General features: G+C 39.7%; 1 protein-coding gene and 1 long non-coding RNA gene across 2 annotated transcripts; both read right to left on the reverse strand.

The window, feature by feature from the left end:
* Positions 1 to 2,141: 2,141 nt before the first annotated feature.
* dcn (decorin) lies at positions 2,142 to 27,327 on the reverse strand. Its single transcript, XM_053649856.1, has 8 exons — positions 27,173 to 27,327; positions 17,242 to 17,476; positions 8,984 to 9,096; positions 7,090 to 7,303; positions 6,009 to 6,122; positions 5,370 to 5,463; positions 4,712 to 4,850; positions 2,142 to 4,594 (listed from the first exon to the last, which is right to left on the reverse strand). The coding sequence occupies exons 2-8, from the start codon at positions 17,462 to 17,464 to the stop codon at positions 4,394 to 4,396; spliced, it is 1,098 nt and encodes a 365-aa protein (XP_053505831.1). The 5' UTR covers positions 17,465 to 17,476; positions 27,173 to 27,327; the 3' UTR covers positions 2,142 to 4,393.
* Positions 11,215 to 17,235, reverse strand: LOC128623020 (uncharacterized). The gene is made up of 3 exons (XR_008388494.1): positions 13,326 to 17,235; positions 13,214 to 13,241; positions 11,215 to 13,101 (listed from the first exon to the last, which is right to left on the reverse strand). It is a non-coding gene; the product is annotated as an uncharacterized LOC128623020 (long non-coding RNA).
* Positions 27,328 to 27,597: the final 270 nt, after the last annotated feature.

The following is a 27,597-nucleotide window of genomic DNA, read 5'->3' on the forward strand; positions in this document are numbered from 1 at the left end:
CACACACACACAGAGCTATACACTGATACACTGTCCATCTCTTTCACTCAATCTCAGAAACGGCCCTGCACACACACACAAACACACACACACACACACACACACACACACACACACCACTATACCCTGAAGGAGGGACTGAACTATTAGAGCCAGTAATCAAATTGTAAAAAGTAAGTAAATAAATAAATGAAGATCCAGGTTGTGGTGACAGGGCACGCAGCAGTTTAAGCCTGGAGGATGTTAGAAATGTAGTTACACAATAAAAATCCATATTAATGTGTTACTTTTCTAGCCATCTTTTTCACTGATTATAACCTTAACTTTCTTGCTTATTTGGTTGTCGGACATGCTTTACACTTTTTTTTTTTTTTTTTTAAAGAAGTTCCCCATTTGCACAAAGCACTTCCCTGCCTTATCAGTGTATCTCATAAGTAAATCCAAAAGTGTGCTTTGGTTTAGTTAGTACATCTTGGTTTGATATGAAATGCCTCCTGATATGCTTAAAGCTTTTTTTTTTTTTTTTAATTATTATTATTGTTAATATCATGAACAGAATTGAAATACTGAGACAGCCTAAATGGTACCAACAACACCATTCCTCTGGAGATGGGAAAAGGCTTTAAAAGTTTACAAGGGGGTGATTATGTTGCTTTATTTTTTGTCCATGTCGTGTTGTGATTGGAAAGTGTGGTATAATTTTACCCACCACAAGGGGGCATCAGAGAAGAGAGAGAGAGCGAGAGAGAGAGAGCGAGAGAGAGAGAGAGAGAGAGAGAGAGAGAGAGAGAGAGAGAGCGAGAGAGTAAAAAAGCTGACGGAAAGAGAGAAAGCCAGAAAAAGAAAGGTGGAATGTAGAAAGAGGGGCTGAAAGAAAGAGAAAGAAGACAGAGAGAAAGAGACAAAGGGAGAGAAAAAAGAGAAATGGATGGGGAGGGGGGGGACTGACAGAAAAAGAAAGATGGAATGTAGAGAGAGGGACAGAAAGGAAGAGAAAGAAGGCAGAGTGCAGACAGAGAGAAAGAGACAGAAAGAAACAAAGGGAGAGAAAAAGAGAAAGGAGAGAGAGAGAGAGAGAGAGAGAGACTGACAGAAAGAGAGAAAGACAGAAAGAAAGATGGAATGTAGAGAGAGGGGCCGAAAGGAAGAGGGAGAAGAAAGGGACAGAAAGAGACAAAGGGAGAGAAAAACAGAAATGGGGGGGGGGGGGGGGGAGACTGACAGAAAAAGAAAGATTGAATGTAGAGAGAGGGACAGAAAGGAAGAGAAAGAAGACACAGTTTGCAGACAGAGAGAAAGAGACAGAAAGAGAGAGGGAGAGAAAAAGGGAAATGGGAGAGAGAGAGAGACCGACAGAAAGATAGAAAGACAGAGAAAAAAGATGGAATGTAGAGAAAGGGGCTGAAAGGAAGAGAAAGAAGAACGAGAGAAAGGGACAGAAAGAGACAAAGGGGGAGAAAAAGAGAAATGGAGGGGAGACAGCGAGAGAGTGAGAGAGATGGAGAGAATAAGAGAGATGGAGAGAATAAGAGAGATGGACTGGATGAGACAGATGGAGAGAATAAGAGAGATGGAGAGTGAGAGAGATGGAGAGAATAAGAGAGATGGACTGAATGAGAGAGACTGCCTTCTACATTCAGTAATTTGTAATAAACCGCTGCGTACACGTTTCATGATCTTTACGCGTTCCTCTTCCTCTTTACGTCCTGAAATCGAATCATTCGAATAAACTCCCGTTTACAATTTAAATGTGATCCGTGATCATTTCCCGACATTCCGTTCTCGTCCATGATGCGTTTGAGTGCAAAAGTTTGTACGCCCTTAGGATGCAGAAATGTCATGTATAACAGCAGGACATTTCGGGCCTTCGGTTTTTCAGACGTTCCTTCGTTTTCACGAGTAACAAAAGTCCTAAAACGATCAAATGAATCGAAATGATATCTGCTCAAATGTTTGTTTCTACCTTTCGGAACGTGATAGAAATATTCTTTAATAACAAAGACGCTTTTATACCGACCTCCAGCCTCTCGTGGTTGTGGAGCAGCGTGTAGATGACCCAGCTCTGGCCAGATGAACAGACACTGTTCTAGCTCGATCATGTGACCAGAGTTTCTTGATAAATCAGTCAGAATGCCATACACTCACTGCCTTAGACCATTTATTTGTAGATAAACATGTAAAACAGAGATATATTTCCCCTTTTTCACACAGTAACCACGGGGTACAATGGGTCATGCGTGCAGTATCGCCTGTTCAACTCTCTTACTCTCTTACTTATTGTAGGTGTAGTTGTGCTGTAAATATACTGTAATTGTATTGTTCCAAGTTGGTCGTTTTGCCACTTTCCAACCATTAGATAGTTATCCACTATCATGCAACCTGGTGAGGGTAAGTGTTAGCATGTGCATCCTTCAAGACACGTGCAGCCTTGTTGTTTCTGCCTCTCATGCTACCTCACACTTTTCCCACGACTGGTTAGGGATTTCAACAATTGACAGGGAAGACAGTAAGACCATCACCCCTCCCACCTAGAGATCCTAATTATTACGCACTCTGGGACTCGGATAGCATCAGCGGGATTCGAACTTGCGATAAGGTGAACGAGCTTCTGTTGTGCCACATTGTGACGTTATGAGAAACCATGCGGTATGTACCATCCATCCATCCATCTTCTATGCCGCTTATCCTTCAGGGTCGCGGGGAACCTGGAGCCTATCCCAAGGAGCATCGGGCACAAGGCGGGCTTACACCCTGGACAGGGTGCCAATCCATCGCAAGGCACATTCATACACTACGGACACTTTGGACATGCCAATCAGCCTACCATGCATGTCTCCGGACTGAGGGAGGAAACCGGAGTACCCGGAGGAAACCCCCAAAGCACGGGGAGAACATGCACACTCCACACACGCAGGGTAGCGGCGGGAATCGAACCTCCAACCCTGGCGGTGTGAGGCGAACCTGCTAAGCCACTAAGCCTCCGTGCTCCTGTATACCATATTTGTGTATACCATATATATCCTATATACCATATTTGTGCAAAGCAATGTGAGACTGTGAAAACATGATTGTCCTTTACTCTTAAAAGGTCACTGTCCATTTGGGATGTGTACAGATGTGGTGTGTGTTGGTGTATGGAAGTTTTAGCTTTGACTCGAGAAAGAAAGAAAGAAAGAATCACCTTTATTGCCGATATATTCAAGTCCGGACGACTACCGTGCTTGTTTTCTTTAAGCAAGGAAAGGGATTTTTTTTTTTTTTTTTTTTTTTTATACAGCATTTATTTACAGCTTCTATACATGTGACAGTCACTAACACAAGGACAGAGGGGGACATGTTCAGCCACGTCTACCTGCTAATTCCACTCCTCTTCAGACACAAATGCACACATTTAAACATGGCAAGCCACCCTTGGTGAAGCAGAACAAGTAAGAAGAATAGTGAAAGAAAAAAAAAGCATAGGTCTTTGGGAATTGCTTCCATTAAAAAGACAATATAGTTTATTCTACCTCTTGAAGAGCTTTTTTTTCCTACCATATGTGGCATGGCAGCTGGTTTTAAAAACGATCAAGACGAACAAACGAACAAACAAAATGCACATCTGAAGCAAGAGGAGGAAAATACTGCAGTGTGACAATTCATTGCATCTCCTAACTGAAAGGAATACTGCGGGGGGGAAAAAAAAAGAAGAGGAAAATGGAAAATTTGAGCATGATGGCTGTATTTCTAACAGTACACGCTGAACACTACTGCTATACAGGTAATAATAGTTGAGTGCACCTAGTATATCAGCTCTTTTTCCTGGTAATGTGGAGCAAATTAACCTTTCGCTGCCCGCTCAGCAGGCCCGCCTTGTCAATTTAGAAAAGTCCCAAAGATCCAGAGAGGGGCCAGGAGTGGATCTTCTTTATATGAACAAGAAATATCCAAATAGAACCACATTCTTTTGAACCAAAGGACTATATATATACGTGCACTTGATTATCCTAAGTGGTCATGGCTTTTTCTTTAACCAATAATACCTCTATGATTATTTTTATTATGCTCTTTCACTTAACACAAGGTTCTAGTAGTGCTATAGGGATGTATAGGAAAAAAAAAAAAAGAGGAACAAAGCCTGATACATGTTTAGCTATTTCTTTTTGTAACATGTAATGTGCAAGATACTTGATGTTGTTACTGTTTATTACTTCGCTATGTGAAATTAGTGCGCAGTATTGCCTGTTGTGTGCCATTATCAGTATACTCAGAACACATTTTGAGTCGTCCGAGTCAGGACATTCGAATTCGAGTTACACACTTGAGGTGCTTTGGAAAGGAGGGGGTGGTTGGGGTGGGTGGGGATGGGGGGATGGGGGGGTTATAAGGACAGTGGTCAGGCACTCTAGACGCCTTATTTCTTCCTGTAGTTGCCCAGCTGAACAGCAGAGCGGTCAAAAACGCAACGGAAAGTGATGGGTTGGACCTCCCAGTACGGCACGGGGTTGCTGAACAGACTGATGCCGGAATACATGGCCTTCTTGGTGTTGAAGCTGGCAGGGCAGAAGTCTTCCGTTCCCACAGAGGCTATCTTGTTGGCATGAAGATAGATCACCTAAAAAGAAAAAAAAAAGACCAACGTGGTCTACCAACTAATTTCAAGAAGCGCAACCTAACAAGCATGTTCGAGATTGTATTGGAGAACATGTATCTTATGAAGGTCGATGCTCACCTGGATGTACTTGTGGTCAGGAAGACCAGCAGGCACACTGGTTAGAGCATTGTGGTCCAGGTGGAGCTCCCTCAAGTGTGGAATCATGGGCAGAGTCCCGTTCTCCACAACACTGATCTCATTACTGCTCAGGCCAAGCCTACACACACACACACACACACACACACACACCCGCACACACACTATATTAGTATCTTTTTTCATATACTCATTTTCAGGAACCACTTTATTCACAGGATTTCAGGAACACTGGGATGCGAGGTAGGAATAGGCCCTGGATTAGACGCCAATCCGTCACCAGACACGATGCACACACGTTCATTCAAACCTAGGTTCAATGTAGTGTACCAGAGTGTATTTGGGAGGTGGGAGGAAGGGAAACCAGAGAACCCTGAGGAATCCCGAGCTGACATGCATAGTTACTGCGAACTCAGGATCAAACCAGGTATCCTGGATACCCCTAACCTCTTTCAATACCTGAAAGAAAATCTTTTGGCACCTTTGTTTTTTTCCCAAATAAAAGCTGTATCTTTCATAAAATAATGCTTTTATCACATAGGGACCCAACAAATCTTCCCACAGCATATGATCACTCAGCCGTGGAAAGAGTTTTTAAGTTAGCAAAAGTGGTACATTCATAGGTTTTTAACGTTCTTACTTGGCTAGGTGCTTGAGACCTTTCAGGCTGTCGGCAGTGACCTTGGTAATCCTGTTCCCATCCAGGTGCAGCTCTGACAGAGAGGTGGGCAGACCTGCAAGGATTTGTAAGCAGGATAAAGACGTGAACAATGACGTCAAGTGCTGTGTAGTCCATCCATCCATCCATCCATCTCCCATACCACTTATCCTACACAGGGTTCTAGGGCACTAGATCTCAGGGGATCTCAGGGGACTCAGGGCACAAGGCAGGGGACACCCTGGATGTGGTACCAACCCATCTCAGAGCACAACTGCACACACTCACACGCTATGGACAATTTAGAAATGCCAATCAGCCTATGATGCATGCCTTTGGACTGGGAGAGGAAACCCCAGAAGAACATACAAGCTCTGCACATACATGGTAGAGACAGGAATCGAAACCCGGAGGTGTGAGGCAAATGTGCTAACCACCGTGCCCTCATAATAGGAATTGTAGGAATGGGTATGCAGTCACGTATGAGCAGTGTTCTCCTGTGTGACCTTTGGTCTCAAATAGCCTTTTTAGCTGTAATTCTCCACATAAAATGTCTACATGTAATTACTGTAGTCCATCTCTAAGCAAAAATAATCACAGATAGACTTCAGAATTCCTGACCTTTGGGAATGCTGGTAATGTTGGTGTCAGCGATACGGATGTAGGAAACCCTCTTCAGATCCTTGAAAGCATCTGCGTCCACACCTGAACTGGTCAAGGGGTTGGAGCCAAGCTCTGAAAGGTCAGAATGATAGCTTTACTCATTATTTAAGCTTAAATTCTTGCTACAAGATAACAGTACAATCTTTCGGAGACCTCTCGAGTGTTCTCTGTGTGTATGGAACACTTTGAAATGGCTGGGAATTTATTTGCATTTGCATAAGCTGATTGGCTGATATGTGCAGGTGCGTCGAATGCCAGGGGCAATGACGCTGTAGCCATGCTGGAACAGTCCGCTTATAAAAACACGGCTGAACGGGTCCAAACGGAAAACAGGTTTTTATGGTGTTCGGCTGAATAAATGCGTATGAATGAAGAGTGGAGGTGCTCTGCACTGCAATGGAAAACCATGAACTGTGTAATTATATGCAAGAGAACACACAGGTGCTGGAACACACACACACACACACCACCTCTACACCGGCCACCATCCAAGCAGCAACTCAAACCTATTTTAGATGCTGTTTCATCAGAACTCGGAGAAACTTCATGATGCCAGGTTTTGTTGGGTTTTCATCACGCCACATGCTGCATGGGAATCTTAAAACGACTTGTCAGCGACTCTGTGTAAAGGATTTTGAATAGCTCTTAATTGACGATAAGCTGGAGAACGGATTGTAGATCTACCCATAACAGATTACTAATTAGTTCTGGATTTAGTTCTTTATACACCTAGAAAAAAAGGGTCCTTCAAAGGTTCTTTGTACAGCCAATGGTTTTAAACTGTTTTAGGGTTCCCTTTAAGAAGTGTTTAAGATTGAACTGTTTTTCTAAGCACGTGTTTTATCTAACAGACTCTTAATTCGTTGTTTCCAAAAAATGGATAAAAGTTAAGGAGTATTGTCTCTTGTTGTAGAGTTCTACTGAACCATTAAGGTTTACAAAGAACCTGCATGGTGCTAGATTAAGCCTGTGTAGAAAGTGCTAAAACCGAGGCATGGTCTGATACAGAAGAACATGTCACGCTGACTTCCTGTCTTACCCATGACAATGACATTAACCATGCCAGTGAAGGAGGCCTTCTTGATTTTAGTGATCTGGTTCTCGTGGATGCGCAGCTCCTGGACGCTCTTGGGCATGTTGCTGGGAATATCCTTCAGCAGGTTCTTAGACAGGTAAAGCCTCTGAAGGTTGACCAGAGGAGAAAAGGCCTTGGCGTGGATGATGGTGATCTTGTTGTTTACCAGAATGAGAGCCTATAACAGCCGAGAAGCAGAGGATTAGTTGTACATTGTTGGTTTTCAGTGGCATTAATATGAATCGAATTGCATTGAGAAGAACATCTTAATGTAAGTACAGCTGTATGATTCAAATGTCTATCTTTTTATCTGACATTTTGAATTGAGTAAGATCAGATCAGCATGGTGAGTGTGTTCAGCGCACTTTATGCTACATGAAATGGTCCTTAAGTTGTGTGTTAGTCCTTTGGGTATCCGTGCAATGCCGTGCTCTTTGATGAATCAAAGCTGTGCTCTGAAGAGGAACTACAGCTACCTTACTATACAAGTAAGCTGATAAAACATCTTAAACATAAAACCCAGCACAGGGAGATCATTGCTAGTGGGACAAGGCAAAAACCGATGCTACATAGGCAAGGAAAAATGTCTGTAAACAACGCTAAGTGAGTGCAAATAACAGCTCTTACCCAGTATATTGTTCTTGATGATCAGCTGCTATCGGTCAACGACAAACGAAGGATTCAGACGCGATGAAGACAAAAACGTGCTTTTACTTACAGCTGTATGGAAGAAGTTCTTCCAACGTGAAACAGAACCCACTCTTCTCCACTGCAACCCGATTCAATCCGAGGTAACTAGCGTAGCTAGCAAATGCACTTCATTTAAAATCGACTCGCTGATGTTATGAAGAATAAACCTCACGGCCGGAGCGCATGAACACACACGCGTGCTTTTCACGGCCACTGTTTAAACCGCGGGACATTTCGACGAATCTACCAGATTCGTCCCTGATCGCTTAACACTAATTACATTACTCCTTTCAGTACCAAATCATGTACTCAAATCGGTGCATTCCTACCAAGGACAGTCATCAATTCCGACATTCTACCACTTAAAAACAAGCAATTAAACAGTCGTCGATAATTCAGCATCTGATTGTTTTCTTAGGATCAGGTTTAAATCCCAACGGACCCAGACACTGGGGCTGTTAGAACGTTTCTACCAAATATAGCGTGAAAGATCTCTCCCTCCACCCACTTCTGACATCCGCCCAGATCGAGAGAAATGCTGGGAATGTGTTACTTCACACAGGGCAAGTAATGTAGCATAGAAACAGCTCTGAGTCCGTGACAGGAGTCTGAATTTATTGTGCTTAAAGTGCTATAAATGCGCGGCTGATTTCCAAAAGAAAACGGTTTCACGCCCTGCGATCGGACCCGCAGGATTATACTATGGCTGACAACAAAGTTTAGAAAAGAGATTTGATACATGAGCTCAAAACTTTCTTTTATGTGTGCATATTTGTAGGAGTTTAGGATTGAGCTATGGCTGAGGTTTTGTTCTGGAACCCAGGAATGATACTCAACTCCTTAATTGTTCAGAAATGTTGTTGTTGTTGTTGGTGGTGGTGTTTTTTTTTTTTTTTTTTTTTTTTGGAAGAACAAAATAGTTGTTCCAGAATTGTTTTTAGTGACAGTTATTGTAAAAATAGAGAAGAAGAACATTAAGCCGACATCCTCACAGCGTTCACTGGGGTCTGGAACAGCTGAATTATTTTCAACAAAGTTCTCCTCATGAAATTTACTCTGGAGCTGAGAGAATTTGGGAAGTTTACCAAAATAAATAAATAAATAAATAAATAAAACAAAGGCTGTGGTAGAGATAGAGAGAGAAAGAGAAAGATAGAGGGGGGGTTACATGAAGTGCTTTGAGGCCTTTGAAGTCGTTCTCTCTGATCTCGGTGATCTTGTTGTTTTGCAGGTCCAGCAGTTGGGCGTCTGATGGGATATCCTCAGGAACGTTTTTCATCCCTGTGGAGGACACGGGCGGGATTTAATAAAAACAGCCGAAGGTGAAAAGTTGAAACAAATGCAGACGCCGGTCTTACAGCTTGGGTCAAGCTTTCCATATTCCTATGTATTTACTTCAGTCAATGTTCTGAAAAAACTCTGAAGAAATTCAGTCAAAAGCAAACATACAGTCAACTCTAGAATTATTGGCACCCCTTATGAGTTAAAACAAATATGCAATTATTCCAAATTTTCCACTCAAACTACATGGAAACTACCCAACCTTTCTCTATATCATTCACATGTTTTAAAAAAAAAAAATCAATAATAATATTTTATCTCATAAAAATTCATCATTATAATTGGGGAAAACCAATGCTTGTTGACCTGCACAAGTCAGTTACCAGAAGAAATATACAACCACTTAAAAATTTACCACTAAGTGCAATGAGGTCCACAGAAGAACAAGTGCCAGAAGTCTGGAACAGTTTAGTTCTAGACATTTGCAACAATGAGCAATAAAAGTTTAAGGTTAGCTTTCAAATGACATAAAAAAAAAAAGAAATCCACCCACATCACATTATTCGCTGGAATTTCCATTAACTTTGTTAAGTTTTTGTTCTTTTTTTTTCACTACTTACATTGTCATTGAGATTCTTTTGTTGGGCCTCAAATTTAATCAATTGCATTTCTGTGCTTTCAAACATATAATCTATCATTTAAAACATTCAGTCACAATTATACTCATTTATATAAACACCAGAACCAATCAAAACTGTAATATGGATAGCTTGTACTCTTATTTTATTTTCATATTGTGCTTACTTTAATTAAAAAAAAAAAAAAAAAAAGATGTTCAAGATGTTATATATATGAAAATATAACAACTTTAAGTGATCAAAAGCACTGTGTCATTCAATTTCAATTGAATGCTAACCTAAACCTTAGCAACTGGGGGGGGGGGGGGGGGGGGGGAAACATGCCCAAAGTTTTAATTTCATATCAAATTCTTTCTTTCTTTCTTTTTTTTTTTTAAATTATAATTATATGTTTTGGCTATTTCCACTTGTAGTTTAATGTAATACCTATACTTTCATTGGATTTTTCTGTATCCCAGAATAAATTGGATAAAATAACCCTTGCTCTTTAGAATTTCTGCTGATTTTCCTTTAGATTGGACTGTTATAGTAGATCTTGAATTCCTAAATAACCCTAAGAGAACCCTTGCATAGTAAAAGAACATGGAGAGAAATCTTTGCATTTGTTCAAATAACCCTCTCAGAACATTTACAGACTTTTATTTATTCATCCATCCATCCATCCATCCACTTTTCCTACACAGGGTCATAGGGAGCCTGGAGCCTATCCCAGGGAACTCGGGGCATGAGGTGGGGGACACTCTAAATGGGGTGCCAACCCATCACGGGGCCCAAACACACACACACACACACACATTCACACACTACGGACAATTAGAAGATTCAGCCACTCAGCTTGCAGCGCATGTCTTTGGACTTGCGGAGGAAACCTGAGTACCCAGAGGAAACCGCCAAAGCACAGGGGGAACATGCAAACCCTGCACACACAGAGCAAATATAGGCTTCAAACCCCTGACCTTGAAGGTGTGAGGCAAACGTACTAACCACTAAGCCACCGTGCCATATTAATCTTCATACTAACACGTCAACCCGATTTCACACGAAATGAGCATGTCAGTGAACGTCCTACGTCCTATAACAAAGTACAAATGTTAACCTTGCCCCTAGACATAACCTTAACCATTGTAAAAAAAAATTTCCACAAGTAATTCAAGATGTCTTGAGTCATGCGAATCATAACAAATTTGCAAGTGTGGAACCATGTTGAATCTGTTGTAAGAGGTCTGGTGGGACATTGTAAGGGATATGGCTGCAATCACGCATCACATGCCTGGGCTCTGAGATCAGTGCGTAGTACTTGCTGAAGATAATACGAAAGGAACACATCTCATAGGCCATTAAAAAAATACATTTTGTTTTGACTACCTTGGCTAAAGAAACTGCAGTCATTTAGACTGTAATGTGCCAGATATGACTCAAGTCATTTTCAGTTTGTTTTAAGTGCTAATGTGCCTGACTCTGCTCCTAAAAGCCCAACAACGCTCTCTGTCCATTTCCGTGTGTACACGTATATAAACAGTTTGGATAATACGTCTATGTGTATGATCTACCAGCAACAATATGGACACCTAAACACTCGACGTGCCATTATTCATAAGAAATGCCTCTCATAGGTTTTTCCTCAGCCTGCTCTGTTTAGTCTCATCTCCTGCCTCTGAATCCAGAGCACTTCCATGAATGTAGGTCATGCATGGCCTGTTTACTCAAAATGGATTCTCATATTATCATTTACAAAGTTTATATCAGCAATATAATTCTAGAGACGAGTCTACATGGCCGCTCTGGATAAACAATGCCGAAACGTCGCTAAAACGCCCCACGTTTCACAATTTACTGAAGATATTACAAAGGTTGTTTACACAATTTAATACTGGAGAGAAATCCTTCTCTTTCATTCTAAGTAAACAGGTCAGATCAAGTGAATTGCAGAACATAACCGGAGTCAAGTCACGGCAGGATGTAATAGGGGAATAAAGTGCTTCGGATTTCCATAACAAATCGTGCTCTAATGATAATAATGGTATGATTTGAGGCAGAGGTCAAAAGAAGAGAAAACAAGAGAAGAAAACAAGAGAACTGGACATGTAACAAGGTCCACCTGCCTCTTTATCAATTATAAAATGAATGCATTATAAATCTTTTTTGTCATAGTCACTGTTCTTTGCTCCTAAAAACAGCCAAAGCAAGCGTGTTTCAGAGCAAACAACCTGCGGAGTCTGTTATTACGAAATATCCAGTTACAAATAACTATAACTTTTGTTGTACTTACCACAGAATACCTTTTAATACTCTCAAAATAATAAGGGCACTGTGCATGACGCTACATAACACCTTCATAAATCTCATAGCTACATAACACCTTCATAAATCTCATAGCTACATAACACCTTCATAAATCTCATAGCTACATAACACCTTCATAAATCCCATAGCTACATAACACCTTCATAAAGCCCATAGCTACATAACACCTTCATAAATCCCATAGCTACATAACACCTTCATAAATCTCATAGCTACATAACACCTTCATAAATCCTATAGCTACATAACACCTTCATAAATCCTATAGCTACATAACACCTTCATAAATCTCATAGCTACATAACACCTTCATAAATCCCATAGCTACATAACACCTTCATAAAGCCCATAGCTACATAACACCTTCATAAATCTCATAGCTACATAACACCTTCATAAATCCTATAGCTACATAACACCTTCATAAAGCCCATAGCTACATAACACCTTCATAAATCCCATAGCTACAGAACACCTTCATAAATCCCATAGCTACATAACACCTTCATAAATCCCATAGCTACATAACACCTTCATAAATCCCATAGCTACATAACACCTTCATAAAGCCCATAGCTACATAACACCTTCATAAAGCCCATAGCTACATAACACCTTCATAAAGCCCATAGCTACATAACACCTTCATAAATCCCATAGCTACATAACACCTTCATAAATCTCATAGCTACATAACACCTTCATAAATCTCATAGCTACATAACACCTTCATAAATCTCATAGCTACATAACACCTTCATAAATCTCATAGCTACATAACACCTTCATAAATCCCATAGCTACATAACACCTTCATAAATCCCATAGCTACATAACACCTTCATAAATCTCATAGCTACATAACACCTTCATAAATCCCATAGCTACATAACACCTTCATAAATCTCATAGCTACATAACACCTTCATAAATCTCATAGCTACATAACACCTTCATAAATCCCATAGCTACATAACACCTTCATAAATCTCATAGCTACATAACACCTTCATAAATCCCATAGCTACATAACACCTTCATAAATCTCATAGCTACATAACACCTTCATAAATCCTATAGCTACATAACACCTTCATAAAGCCCATAGCTACATAACACCGTTATAAATCTCATAGCTACATAACACATTCATAAAGCCCATAGCTACATAACACCTTCATAAATCCCATAGCTACATAACACCTTCATAAATCCCATAGCTACATAACACCTTCATAAATCCTATAGCTACATAACACCTTCATAAATCCTATAGCTACATAACACCTTCATAAATCCCATAGCTACATAACTCCTTCATAAATCCCATAGCTACATAACACCTTCATAAATCTCATAGCTACATAACACCTTCATAAATCCCATAGCTACATAACACCTTCATAAATCCCATAGCTACATAACACCTTCATAAATCTCATAGCTACATAACACCTTCATAAATCCCATAGCTACATAACACCTTCATAAATCCCATAGCTACATAACACCTTCATAAATCTCATAGCTACATAACACCTTCATAAATCCCATAGCTACATAACACCTTCATAAATCCCATAGCTACATAACACCTTCATAAATCCCATAGCTACAGAACACCTTCATAAATCCCATAGCTACATGGTTTAAATAACCCTTTGCACTAAGCAACCCTAACGAACATCTAATTATAAGAGGACCTTCATGCATTTCCTCAGGGAACAGGTTCAGTTTTATGAGCTTGAGTTTGAGTTCATGCTCTGTTTCCTGTTTTATATCTATGTGTTCTCAGGACAGCGTGATGTAAATAAGGCTCATGGCTGGGGTTAGATAGAGAACAGACCTGTCACCTCCCTCCTCTATCCTCTCCTTCGCCCCCTGATGCCTGCCAGGAGGCCTGTGGAACAGATGAGGCCTGCACGGTAGTGAGTCCAACCTTCACTCCATCTTTTTACTCCCTCTTTTTTTTCTCTTTACCCTTTAGGAAGCTTTACCAAATGGAATAACAGCCTTCGTCAGAGCACGTCTGTCTTGGTAGCGTTCCGCCTGATCATCTGTTTGCTTTTAATGGTTCTTCCAATAAGTATAATCTTAGGATCAGTTTTTGGGAGGCTTATGACTAAAATCACCATAAGCATGATTTTCCACTATTGCTTAAAGTGTATTAGTAATGAAATAAGCTTCAACAGGATTTTCATTTATTTATTTTTTAAAATTAAAAACACATTCGATGTTGATCATTATTTATCCTGGATTTGAAGTTGAATAGTCTGTTACTTTAGAAACCAAAACAACAATAAACTTTTACGTTTAATCACGTGAAGGAGAAAGAAGATTAGCTGTTAACTGGAGATCAGCTACACACCATTGCATCCTAAAAAACACAGAATTACAGATTTTAAAGATAGCGGCTAATCTTAGGAGTCTGCTTCAGTTAAAAAAAAAACAAAGAGGCCTCACATCTAAAACACCGAAAACAAACCGGAAGGACAGAGGCGTCGACATCCACAGCATAGCTGTAGTATTTGTGATTTGTTGATTTTTCCGATAAAACCTCAGTCAGACCAAACGCAAATAAATTCAACCTGAGCAAAAGTTTATCCACTGAAGGGGAAAGGACGCAGGAAGTGAAAGACGTGCTCCTGGTAGTGGTTGGTTTCGCTTCTGGTTGAATTCACGAGCCTTGGTCTCGCCAGCCAATAGAAACCAAGTGGGCGGGACTGTGGTCTGTTTGGTCGGTATAAAATGTGAGAGCTGCTCATTATTAAGCATTAATATCAGACTCTTACATCTGTGTTTTATTACAGTCACTTGGCGTACATGGTGTACATGGTGTACTACACTTGGAGTTTTGTCTTAAAATTGAGTCTGCACCCAGCGTTTGCACCCGTGGACCTAATTCAGTGGAATGATATGAAAACAATGCATTGTACGACTGATTATAGTTTTGTTTAAAGTTTCTTGGAAGAACCAGGACCAAGATTTTCTTCCACATCCTTTCTTGTTGGGAAGTATCTCATCTTCAGGACCCAAGCCTTTTCAGAAACGCTCACACGCACAAAAAAAAAATCTGTGGAAGTAATTAGGAACACTGGGCCGTCTTTGTGCTCGCTCGTGAAAGGAAGTGAAGTATTACAGACATTTACAGAGACAGGCATGTTATTAACCTAATGACTTGAAGATGGTAGGATCAAGCAAGAAAAAAAAAAAAGAAAAGAAGCTGTCTTCTTAGAGGCTCCATTTTTGAGTAATAAAAAGTGAAAAGTCAGAGCTTTCTCAGGCCTGAAACTCAACACCTACTGTTAGGCCACTTGTTAATGTGAATTAAAGGCTGACAGAGTTGTAAAAGCGACGGCGGAGACGAACAGGAAAACAGCACACGAGCCAAAGTTCTGTCTTCATGATTATAAATCTTTTTTTTTCTTCTTTTTCTGCTTCATACTTTGGATCATCAACACAGCTTATCTAAGACTAGAGTAGTACACAGTCAGGGAAAAGTCAAGAGAAAAGGATTTATATCACGTCCAAAATCAGCATTCCATTCAGCCAGCTAAAGTCATGTCCTATAGCATCGTTTGTTTAATTAAAATCCAGTACACTTTACGGTAATTATAACACGTTTGGTAGCTACACATGAGTGCAAACGATGGAATCCAAAGGGGCTTTACAGGTTCAGAGAAATGACATTTTGCTCCAGTGTATACACGTTATATAGAGGAATGGCAATACAAACACACTTGTTTTGAATTTTGTGAAGAAAAGTTGGGTGAATGAAGCAACTTGAACGAAACAGAAATAATTTCCGATCAGCTACATTTTTCAATAAAGGAGTAACGAAGGAGTTACAAAAGCACCAACACATGACAATAAGGAAAAGTGTATCAGGATGTTGTTATCTCAAGGTCAAGTTATTGAAACAATATCTAAATTCTTTAAAGGGCACCTATTATGGTTTTTCAAATATTACCCTTCATGTAGTGTGTTATATACGTAGCTGCTTGTGATTGGTCGTTAGGAAACAGTGGTGATCAATGATTGGTCGTTAGGAAACAATGGGGATCAGGGATTGGTCGTTAGGAAACAGTGGTGATCAATGATTGGCCGTTAGGAAACAGTGGTGATCAATGAATGGCCGTTAGGAAACAATGGTGATCAGGGATTGGTCATTAGGAAACAGTAGTGATCAATGATTGGCCGTTAGGAAACAGTGGTGATCAGGGATTGGTCATTAGGAAACAGTAGTGATCAATGATTGGCCTTTAGGAAACAGTGGTGATCAGTGATTGGTCGTTAAGAAACAGTGGTGAGCAGTGATTGGCCGTTAGGAAACAGTGGTGATCAGTGGTATTTTTTTTAAGTGCACCTATTATTCTTTTTCAAATATTCCCTTTCATGTAGTGTGTTATATACGTAGCTGTTTGTGAATCTTAAAAAGTCTGCAAAGTTTCAAAAATCAAAGCGCACGACAAATGGAGTTATCGACTCCCAAAAGAAGGTATCGATTCTGAACAGCTGAATCGAGTCGTTAGTGATTCCAGACTTTACTTCCTGTTCTAACCTACGTAGGTTTATAACAATAAACCCCGCCTCTGGTCTTCATCGGCTGCTCGCTGACAGACTCGTTATGGTAGTGGGCGTTTCCTTTTTGAAACACGCTGACAGCGGTAGACCAATCACAACAGACTGGGACGTCTGACCAATCAGAGCAGAGTATACTCTCTGAAAGGAGTTGTTTAGAACGAATCCTTTAGAACGGATCATTTAACGAGTCGTTTGTGACACTGGGGGGAAAAAGGTAATGCTGCAGTTTAAATTATGAGCACGTTAAAGTGTTTTTTGACCTTGGATGCGTGTAAATCTATCGTATGAGAGCTTTAAAACAAAATTAGGCACGTTTCAAATCCACAATAGGTGTGCTTTAACTAATAATATCACTTTTTGACCTTTTAGTTTTGTTGTGTGTGAAAATAACAGAACATCTACAATAGCTTCCTTTGAACTTTTCGGCATTTTGTAACTGTTATAACCTGGAACTGAAATGGATTTAATTGGAGTTAGATGTCATATAGTGCTATAATATCGTCCTGGAAATTTTCAACTGGGTGAATACTAATGCAAGCTACTGTACAACAGCTAACACATTTTGCAATACTGCATAACATGATTAACATTATACATGTCATGTAATAGTGAACATTACCTAGGTCAGAGCACTGCACCACATGCAGATGGCACTGGCATCTGAATGGACAAACGGGTCCAATAGGTACTTCAGGGGGAAACTCTTGCTTCGTTGTGACGACAGGTGGCCCTTCACCTGAAATTTGCTCGTCCTCCATCATGAAGTCCAGAAAGCCAGACTGACGGAAGGGCAGGGCCCAGCACACGGACACCAGGAGCAGGGTAAGACAGGCCAACCTCATGCTGTCAATGACCTGGAGGGTGGAGGAGACAGGGCAAAGGTCAGAGTTCAGAGGTTGAAAAGGCAGGAGGGGGTTTTTTAGCTCAAGGAGCGAAAGGAGTTTAGGAGAACTGAGGCACATGTATGGTGTTTCTAATGCAGCAGAGAAGAGGAGCAAAATGATCTTTTGAGAGATTGAAATCTCAATCTTGCACAATTGTGACACATGCAAATGCTCCTAAAATTGTGTTTTTTGTTAGATTAGACTTGAAATTAGGCTGAGTGGGAACCAAATCTCTATCACAGTGTTACTTAGACAGCAGTGTTACTTAAACACTGTTAAAACCACAGCGCTATTGATTTCTTGATTCTGATTGGTCAGGAGGTGCTAATTACTTTTCACTAACAGCAGCTCTGACAGTAGACATCATTAAATGCTATATGACTATTAACTCTATAACTATAAGAGGGGTTAAGGCTCTGGGTTACTGATCGGAAGGTCGGGGGTTCAAGCTCCAGCTCTGCCAAGCTGAGCACTGTTGGGCCCTGGAACAAGGCCCTTAACCCTCTCTGCTCCAGGAACGCCGTATCATGGCCGACCCTGCGCTCTGACCCACGTTGGGGTATTCGAAGAAAAGAATTTCACTGTGCTGTAATGTATATATAACCAATAAAGACTCATTACTCATTACATTACTCATTACATTACATTAAAGTATGTTTCGCTCTAATAAATTGGTAAAATGCGGTGGTATAAAAGGAATAAAACACTTCAAAATGTGTTGTTATAGTAAAATAATCAATGACAGGGCGTTGTGATGAAGCGGTTACTGTTACCACCCCAATGCTGATTATTTGCCTATAACAGCAAAGTGTTTTATTCCCTGAAACCGATGAAACACCCCTTCAAAATATGTGCAAGGGTTTTAAGACTCTATTCTAACTGGACCCATTCCACCTTTAGTCATGGGGAAGAAAATTGTCTTCACACTGCAGAGACTCCTGCCACACACACAAGTCTTGGGCAGGGCAACAGGCTCTTGAATGAAAGTAAAATTGCTGGGTAAGTAAATTCAATGTTAAGTCAGCTCCGAACAATTTCACGTCTCTCATTCTTGCTTTTGGCATACGATATAATTATGGTATGGCGAGCAAAAACTCTGAGATGGTGACCTCTAAGGGACTTAAGGGTTTGAATCTGACAACCTCATAAGCAAGCAAAAAGCTCATACATTTGGATTTGAGCTTTGAGATATTTGCATATTAAACAAAGGACCAGAAAATCAGTGAATAAAATGATAGAGCCAAATCTATTCAAGGATTTTCAGCCATGGATCCAACAAAAATATCTTCGTCATTATGAAAAGCTCTAGCACGACTCCAAATAGCTGACTTCATCAGTTGGATGAACATCTGAGTATCTCTATTGTCCCCGAGAGAACGACATATCGTGTACCAAACCCGTAAAAGTGATTAATAAATAGACCAGCAGTGCATCCTTTGACCCTTGATTTCTGCAACTCTACACCAGTGATACATATCGTAAGTATCCTCTTGTTTGCATCCGTCCATCCATTTTCTGTAATGCTTATCCTACACAGGGTTGCGTGTCCCAGGGAACTCGGGGCACAAGGTGGGGGACACCCTGGACGGGTTGCCAACCCATCGCAGTATCCCCTTATTTACTGAAGCTAAACGTTTAAATGTTTTGAATGAAATTATGAACAACACATAAAGTGAGCTGTAAGTGTAGAATGCTTGGTCAGCTTATCCTTCAAACCGTAAGCACTGTTGGCATTGATTTATTCATTCAACAAATCAAAATGGCGAATTAAATCATGATAAAATAGATTATATCCTTTGCATACATTAAGATTTGACAATATAAAACAATAAAACACAATATAATAGGATGTGCTGGATCAAGTGCTATTTTAGAAGCTGCTGGTTAATGAGAGTAGAAGCCATATTGTTAAATTAAACCATATTTGCAGTGATTAATGTGATCAACTAGGACTGCTCATGCAGCAAGATATTAGCAATACTTTGTGCTTGCCATCTTCTCATTCGTATGTCATCAAAATCGTCTTTTTTATTGTTGTTTTTCAAAATTAAACCAATTGTCTCTTGCTTACATCATATTACATTTGACATTTGAGATCTTCACTTTGCGTTTTCTATCCCTGATTTTTTTCTGTCTTAAAGGCGAGTGCTTGTGTTTAAACCATATTCAGTCTGACACTATTAAAGACTGCAAACTGTTTCTAACTCGTCCAAAAAAACTAGAAATTCTCAGCAGGCTGAAAGAGCTCTGACTGCAACTACTAGCAATGTAATTAATTGATGGATCGTACTTTCACACTATCCGTTGTTACCCAGAGTCTGGTTCCACTCAAGGTTTCTTCCTCGTATCATCTCAGGGAGTTTTTCCTCACCACCGTCACCACCGGCTCGCTCAATAGGGATAAATTCACACACTTAAAATCTCTCTCCTGTGTTTATATGTTTCTGTAAAGCTGCATTGAGACAACGTCCATTGTTAAAGCGCTATACAAATACAATTGAATTGAATCGAATTGAATGTCTCCTTTATACAATAAACACTCTGACTCTGTTAAACTGTTACTTAATACAAGATGTGTCTCATTCGTCCAGAATAAAAATTAAAAAAAAGAGAAATTCTCATTAGGCTGAAAGAACAAAACTCGGCCTGAAGCTAAAACTCTTTTTAAATGGTCTTCGCTCTGAAAGAACAGGCCAAGACAGGACCGAAGTGCCTCGGGCTCTGTCCTACTCTGCTTTCTAAACAGAGAATTAGATTCCTGCCATGGCTATCTGACCACCCACCCAGCTAAGACACGTTTTCACTTCTTTTTTTTCTTCTTCTTTTTTTTCTCCAGTGTTATGTGTTCAGCCCTGTTTTGTCAGTGAAATGAAAACCATGACAAAGGCCAGAGAGCTCAAATTGAAGCCCTGTTTGTTGAAATGAAAAAGATGAATGTTTGCTTTCCTAATGAAATATGCTAACGGTGCAGGCAGGTTGTAACAGAGCTACTCTTGGAATGAGATTGATCAGCGTAGCCAGAGATCATCAATACTGTAGATGTGGATAAAAGTCTTTTCAGGTACCTGACCGAGTTTCCAGTCTTAATCTTAATATCTCAGAAATGGCACCTACCTGATTTTGCATGTTCGTTTCCGAACTAGAGTTTTTATTATAGCGTGGAACTGATTCACAGTAACACATAAAATGTTTTTATAGGGCATTTTATGTCTCGTGTTCTTGATCCTAGGAGTGATTTTAGGGTGTAATCACAAGGAGGCATGACATCATCAAAAAAAAAATGATTTACATGACTTGCTTTCTTGTCAGCTTTTTTTTTTTGATGTGCCAACAATTTGAAACAGACCCCCCCCCCCCCCAAAAAAAAAAAACAACAAAAAAAAAACATTTGCTCCTGAATGGAAAAAAGAGAAAACCTGAAAACATCTATTTTGCACTTTATCAATTTAAGTAGTTTATTATTAATATATATATATATATATGCATATATATATATATATATATATATATATATATACACATATATATATATATATATATGTGTATATATATATATATCTATATAATTTCTAATACATATATTTTAATATATATATATATATATATATATATATATATATATATATATATATATTACTGTTATTATTTATTGCATTTGCCTGCATATTTTTGACTACCGTTTGTTTCTTAATATCTCTTTATTATTTCACTTTGAGCTGAATTTTTACATAATAATAATAATAACAATAGTAATAATAATAGTGGCCAGGTTAGTGCCTATGAGTCACCGAACTACAATACCCATCAGCCACTGCATGTCACATGACCGTGTCTCAATCAGCCTCACCTGTGTCTTGTTTTCACGCTGATTATCACCAGTACATAAGTTCCTTTGTTCCCGTTTCTGTTGTATATTTAGCCCTGTAGCTCCTGCTTGCGGTTATGTATCTAGTTTTCTCACTCTTTTAATTCATGGTTTGCACTTTCTTAAAATAAAGTCTGTACCTGCATCCACCGCCTCTACTTTACAGGACAATCATAATATACTAAACTTGAGCTAAATGGTAATGGGGGTCAGTGGTTTGTATAAAACGGACTGAAAATCCAATCTCTCTGCCTTTGTTTGTTTCAAATCGTAAACATTTATCATGAGATCAGTTATTTATCATCATGTACACACTGGTCCAATCTAATTTCAATTCCAGCACAAAACCCGTCTTTGTTGTGCACAGTAGAGTATTGTCCGTGTGGCCTAATGAGACTCGTATTAGCAGGTTATTAAAACTGCATGGAGATGACGTTATCCAGAAAGAGCAAACACGGGATATTTTACTTCACTCCAACGCTGGAGAGTGTTAACAAGCAAATCCTGCCAGGTCATTACACACCCTCAGCACTAATGGAAACTGCTTCACTCCGGTGAACTTCTAGAGGCGACCCGTGTGTGTGTGTGTGTGTGTGTGTGTGTGTGTGTGTGTTTGTGCGCATTCATGTGTGTGTGTGTGTGTGTGTGTGTGTGTGTGTTCAGCCCAACAAAGATGCACTACTGGCTTTTTCCAGGCTTTGAAATAGTGCCTGGCTGAAAGCATCACCCCTGGCCTCCAATCTCTGAGAAAACGGATACGTGGCTCTTGAAACAGCTTGCAATTATTTTGCCTTCGACTCTGCTCGTATGTTTTTACTTTGTGTCAGTCCAGGCTTTAGTCATGTCCGCAGGTGAGAATTAAATCAGTGAGAAAAAGGGGGTATGGTTGTTTTTTTTGTTTGTTTTTTTTTACGCTTCCTGTCTAAAACACAACCGAACACACACATTGCTTTTCCATTTTACAGTGTAAGCAAATTACCGACAGGAAGCACAACGCAATCTGCAGGAGATTAAAGACACGCGTTCTGAGCTATAGCTTCACTTTCTCCCCATAGCCACTAATTCAACATAGTGTTTGAGGTTAAAACCACAGCGCTGCTGAAGTCTCGATTCTGATTGGCTGTTGCTCTGGCACAAAAAAAAACAAAAAACCCAACAACAACAAATATGTAATTATCGATAAGGTGACGCTTACTACGACATTTATGGAAGGAGTCTCCAGTGTCGGCGCTTTGTATCAGTCAGGGGTGAAGCTGTAACTTTAAGGAGTTTATGTGGAGTTTATGCTTTGAGGTTTCTCAGTAACATGACAAGTTTCTCTGTCTTATGTGTAAAGCTGCGATAATGTAAGTTAGACGTGGATGTTCCACAATATTTAATGTGACTATAAATGGATTTTAAACAATGGATTAAAGAAGAAGAAGAAGAAGAAGAAGAAGAAAACAATTTGGGACAGTAACTCAATCAGTTCTTGATTATTTTCCTATATAAAGGTTTTATTCCTATGTGATACTATATCATTTTATATAATGAGAATGTTGCTGTTTAAGTTTGATGTAATTATAGTTGCTAAACTATTTTTATATGCACCCTGAAGGCACCTAACAAGTCTGTTCCTTGACTTTTGATGCACTTTTTTTTTTTTTATGATGAAAGGTTTATTATGGTTAGCTCTGTGTGTGTGTGTGTGTGTGTGTGTGTGTGTGTGTGTGTGTGTGTGGGATACAGGAAGAAAGGAGACACCTTTCTACCTTTCTATACTGAATAAAAATACAAACTAAGTCATGGGTTTTGCTCTGAAACATAAATCTTCACTCTTTTGAAACCAGTGGAGCAGAAAAAATTTAAGGTTTGTCGGCACAATTTATCAATTGTGTTAGCATTCCCAATTACCGCACATGATTTTTTGCTAGAATTTATGCTAGTTACTTCAACAAAACATGAGGGAAGCAGGAGTGAGTGTCTTAGCAGCTGAAAGTTGTACTTGTTTTATACTTTAGCTAACTGAACTAGCTGACACTACTGTTACTAAATCCTAGCTAAATGCTAGCTGAAGCATCAAACTAGCCAGCTAACCGCTTTACATTTTCTTGTTTGGTACATTGACTATTCAAATTTCAAAAGAAATGTATTTTTTTTTTTAAACATGATATATTATGTTTGTCCAGAAATGTATTGAAAGCAATAGACAGGAAGGTGGATGATTAGGAGTTTACATACAGGAGTCTTCAAGTATGACGAAGGAAGGCATTAGCAATCGTATATGCACACAGTTCACACATACTGTATCTTACTAGCCAGCTAGTTAACTTTAGCTAATCTTACAGGGTTTCTGTGAGACTTACCTCTGTCATATTCAGAAATGTTCTTACTGTAATGTTCATACTCGCTGCTAATGCTAGCTAGCTAACATAAGCTAACCAGAACACATTTTTAAGCTTGCTTTTAAGTCATATTCACAAATATAACGTCATTTCTGAGATTTTTTTTTCTCTCCAAGCCATACAGTATTCTTAGATGCTAATACTCTTGACTGCTAATGCTAAAATATGCTAACCAATCAACATTTTTAATGGGAATATAAAAGTCAAATGCTCATAATCTCACAACTATCTAGCGAACAATTTCAATTTCTGGTAGAGTTTCTGCGTAACTAGCTAACACTGGCTCAGCTGACAAGATTTCTGTCAGATTGATTTGAGTCATATTCATAATCTTCACTGCTAATGCTAGCTAGTTAGCCAACAAAAGCTAACCAGACATTTCTAAGGGTATTATTTAAGTCATATTCATAGATGTTTCTAATTTTCACTGATGTTGATAACTCTGTAGCTAATATGGAACTGCTGTGAGTTGTTTATTTATTTATTTATTTATTTATTTTTTTGGTGAGTTGTTATCATATTCCTGTTAATGCTAACCAGCTAGAGTACACCAATTGACCTGAATGATTCTTTTTAAATGAATTTGGCTAGATGATTTTGGTATTGAACGTAATAATGTAGTGTCTGAGTAGCGACAAATGAATGGTTTGTTTTGAATTAAATAATTTAGTCATGTTTTATTTGTTGTTGCAGAAACTGGAGATGAAAAATCAGGAAAATACCGTTTGTGTCTGACTAAAAGGGAGGTTGTGAGAGGTTGTATTTCATTTCCTGTTGCACCATTTTGTCCAGTTTTTTTCTTTTTTTTTTTTTTTTAGTTTTGACCAGAGAACTATCAGTGGATGAGCATCTGAATGAAGGAAAAACTGGCTTACGTCCAGATAACCTACAGTATCACGACACCTGCTTGGACCTGCATGAAAATAAATCAGGAAATGACTTGCACTCCTGGTGGTTCAATCATCCCATTCTCACCAAGCGAAAATAAAATGAAGACTTTCCCACAGAGCTTTAGAAAATTCCATCTCTTGAGATCCACAGAAAAGGGAGAAAGAAAAAAAAAAACGCCACAGTATGTTGTTTAATAGTGAAAACATTCCGAGTGTTTACAGTCAGTTTGAGAGAAGGTATGCGTCTAGTTAAGCCACATCACAACCATTCCATTTACGTTAATCGTTCTCATCGACCCGATGTGTTAACTTTGGGTTTGGGTCTAGCAATGGAAATTCCAGCTATAAACTCCAGACGGGATGGGAATGGGAGTTGGGGAAATCAGGACGATAGCCAGTGTCCAGCGTGGCTCTTCTTTACCGTGTCTCACTTCTGGCACTGCTCGGTAACATGATCTGCTGCAGGAACCGAATAACGGGGTAAAGAAACTATCTGTCGGCGTTTATTAGGAGCGCCATCAAGACACAAAACGTTCCCATTTGCCTCTGTTAAAGCTGCACTTCCAAATTTGGGAAATACTGTAAAGGCCTCTGTATATTTGTCTGGACCCCTGTCTCCCCCCTCCGCTTCCTCCGCCCCCTCTCATTGCCTAACTCTGGTTGTGTTTTGAGTTAGTTGGGAATTTTGGTGGGGGTTTGATGGGAAGTGCATGGTCGGCTCAGCCTGCGCTCGGAAGGAAAGCTGTGTCATTAAAGTATTTATGAGACCACGGTGCCAGGAAATCATCTCTTTCTCTATCTCACAAGTTTTCATTACATTTTTTATTTCAATATGTACATACATACATACATACATACATACATATATATATATATATATATATATATATAAGTCTAGTGATGCACCTGGGAGCTATGAGGAAGATTTCAGGCCCACAAACAGATTGAAACTTAATCCCAGTGTCTCCAAACTTGCCAAGAAATCTGGGATATAAGGACTAGATTAAGAGATGAGAAAGTAGCAGAAGCCAAGTTAATGCCGTTTCCACCAAAATCCGATTTCCATACGAAAACGAAGCGTACTTAAGTGCATGAAGAGTATGGAAAACTTTTCCACGTGCATTCCTGTGGCGCCTGTAAGATACTTTTCTGTGTTCCGTGTCAAAATTTTTAAGTACATGATGCTTAAGTGTCCTTAAACTAAAGTGTATTTAATTGCCGTGTCAACTATTTGAAAAGACATTTAAATGATGTTGTAGTATCTCACAGATGTGCGTCTCAATGACTATTTCCCAACATAATAAAAGCGTCGTTTAAAACGCACTTAAGTGTGTTTTCGCTGCAGTGACCTAGTACTGAAGTGTATGTGACATGTCTATCATTATATTTATCATTTACATCATATTACAGTGTATATTTCTTTATATAAGTTGTTAAAGAAAAGGCTGAGCTGTATATTTAATCATAGCGCCATTATCTTTCCCTGGGATAGGCTCCGGGTTCCCCGTGACCCTGAAAAGGAGTAAGCGGTAGAAGATGGATGGATGGATGGACGGTAATTATCATTTAAGTTCTTTCAAAATAATACAGTTAGTACGTCTGTGTACGTGTTAGCACTCTCAGGGTGTACTTTTGATATTAATTATACTTTAGAAAAGGACACTTAAATACAGGTTTCTTTAACGAGGGTCTTGTTAGTCGTGGAGGGCGGAGTTTGATGATTTCTCTCATCAAACACACCTGATTCAGGAGCAGCAGGTTGTTACTGAGTTTGCGAGCTGTGTTAGAGCAGAAGAAGAAGATCTCCACATCTTTTTTTTTGTTTGTTTTTTTTCCAGGACACCAGGCCTCCGGGTGAGGAATATGAGCACTTTTACGACTTTAGAGAATCTCAACAATGTCTTGCTCATTTCTGTCTCTCTCTCTCTCTCTCTCTCTCTCTCTCTCTCTCACACACACACACACTCACCATGTCTGAAAATACAAATGGTGAACATAAACACTGTTTTATCAGCGTAACGAATATATATATAAACAGGTTAGGAATGGTGGAAACTGGGAAATATATGATGATTTCAGCAGAAATTCAGTGACACATATATATGTATGAGATGTGCAAAAAGCAGCACCACACCCCCCTTATAAACTCTCTCTCTTTCTCTCTCTCACACACACACACACACACATACATTGTATGGCTTCACTTTTCAAAATGCTAACAGTATTCATACATCAAGCAACCTCGCCACACACACACACACGCACGCACACACGCACACACACACACGCACACACACACACACACACACACACACAGAGTACATCAATTAGTCTCGATGTGCAAACTCTACACAAACATGACTAGCACCGAAAAACTTTACCTCGACCCCCAAAGTGTTTTATGGCAAGTACGGAAAGCGTTAACGCGTTCCCAGGATCCCAAATCCGAGAGGAATCTATCACCCAAATTCCTGTGCGTTCTGTTTAGGAGAAAAGGGAGAGAAAGTGCGTGAAGCGCGAGTCGTACCTGTGCCGTTTGCAGGAACGGGAGAGAAAGACGGCCACCCGAAAATCCAGAGAGGGATGGAGTGAAGCTGCAGCGCGGCAGGCCAAAGAGCTGATCACTGTGAGAATGCGTGCAGCCAAGAGAAAGCAGGTGTGCTGTAGCAGGGGAGGAGGGGACGAGATCGAGAGAGGAGCAAGCTGAGAGAGAGAGGGAGAAGGAGGAAGAAGAAGAAAGGAAAAAAAAAAAAAAGGAGGGAGGGGTTGGTTTCTGAGTCCCTCTCGAATTAGATAATTGGTGGAGAACTTTCCTTGCATGCACTTCCCGAAAAAAGTTGGAAGACGAGAGACGGGGAACGGGAGAGTAGGGCAGAGAGAGAGAGAGTGAGAAAAGCTGGATATCTGTCATACTGTGTCATGAGTGCAGAGAAGTTCAAAACACATCCATCT

This window comes from Ictalurus furcatus, chromosome 19 (genome assembly GCF_023375685.1).
Source record: "Ictalurus furcatus strain D&B chromosome 19, Billie_1.0, whole genome shotgun sequence".
Classification (NCBI taxonomy): Eukaryota; Metazoa; Chordata; class Actinopteri; order Siluriformes; family Ictaluridae; genus Ictalurus; species Ictalurus furcatus.

What these genes read in the sequence shown, in the direction of transcription:
- dcn (XM_053649856.1), bottom strand. Translation starts at nt 17,464, where the DNA reads ATGAGGTTGGCCTGTCTTACCCTGCTCCTGGTGTCCGTGTGCTGGGCC. An exon ending in GGTTAATGTCATTGTCATGG is followed by an intron (nt 6,123 to 7,089) that starts GTAAGACAGGAA and finishes CTGACCTTTCAG; the next exon opens with AGCTTGGCTCCAACCCCTTG. An exon ending in GGTCTCAAGCACCTAGCCAA is followed by an intron (nt 4,851 to 5,369) that starts GTAAGAACGTTA and finishes GTGTGTGTGTAG; the next exon opens with GCTTGGCCTGAGCAGTAATG.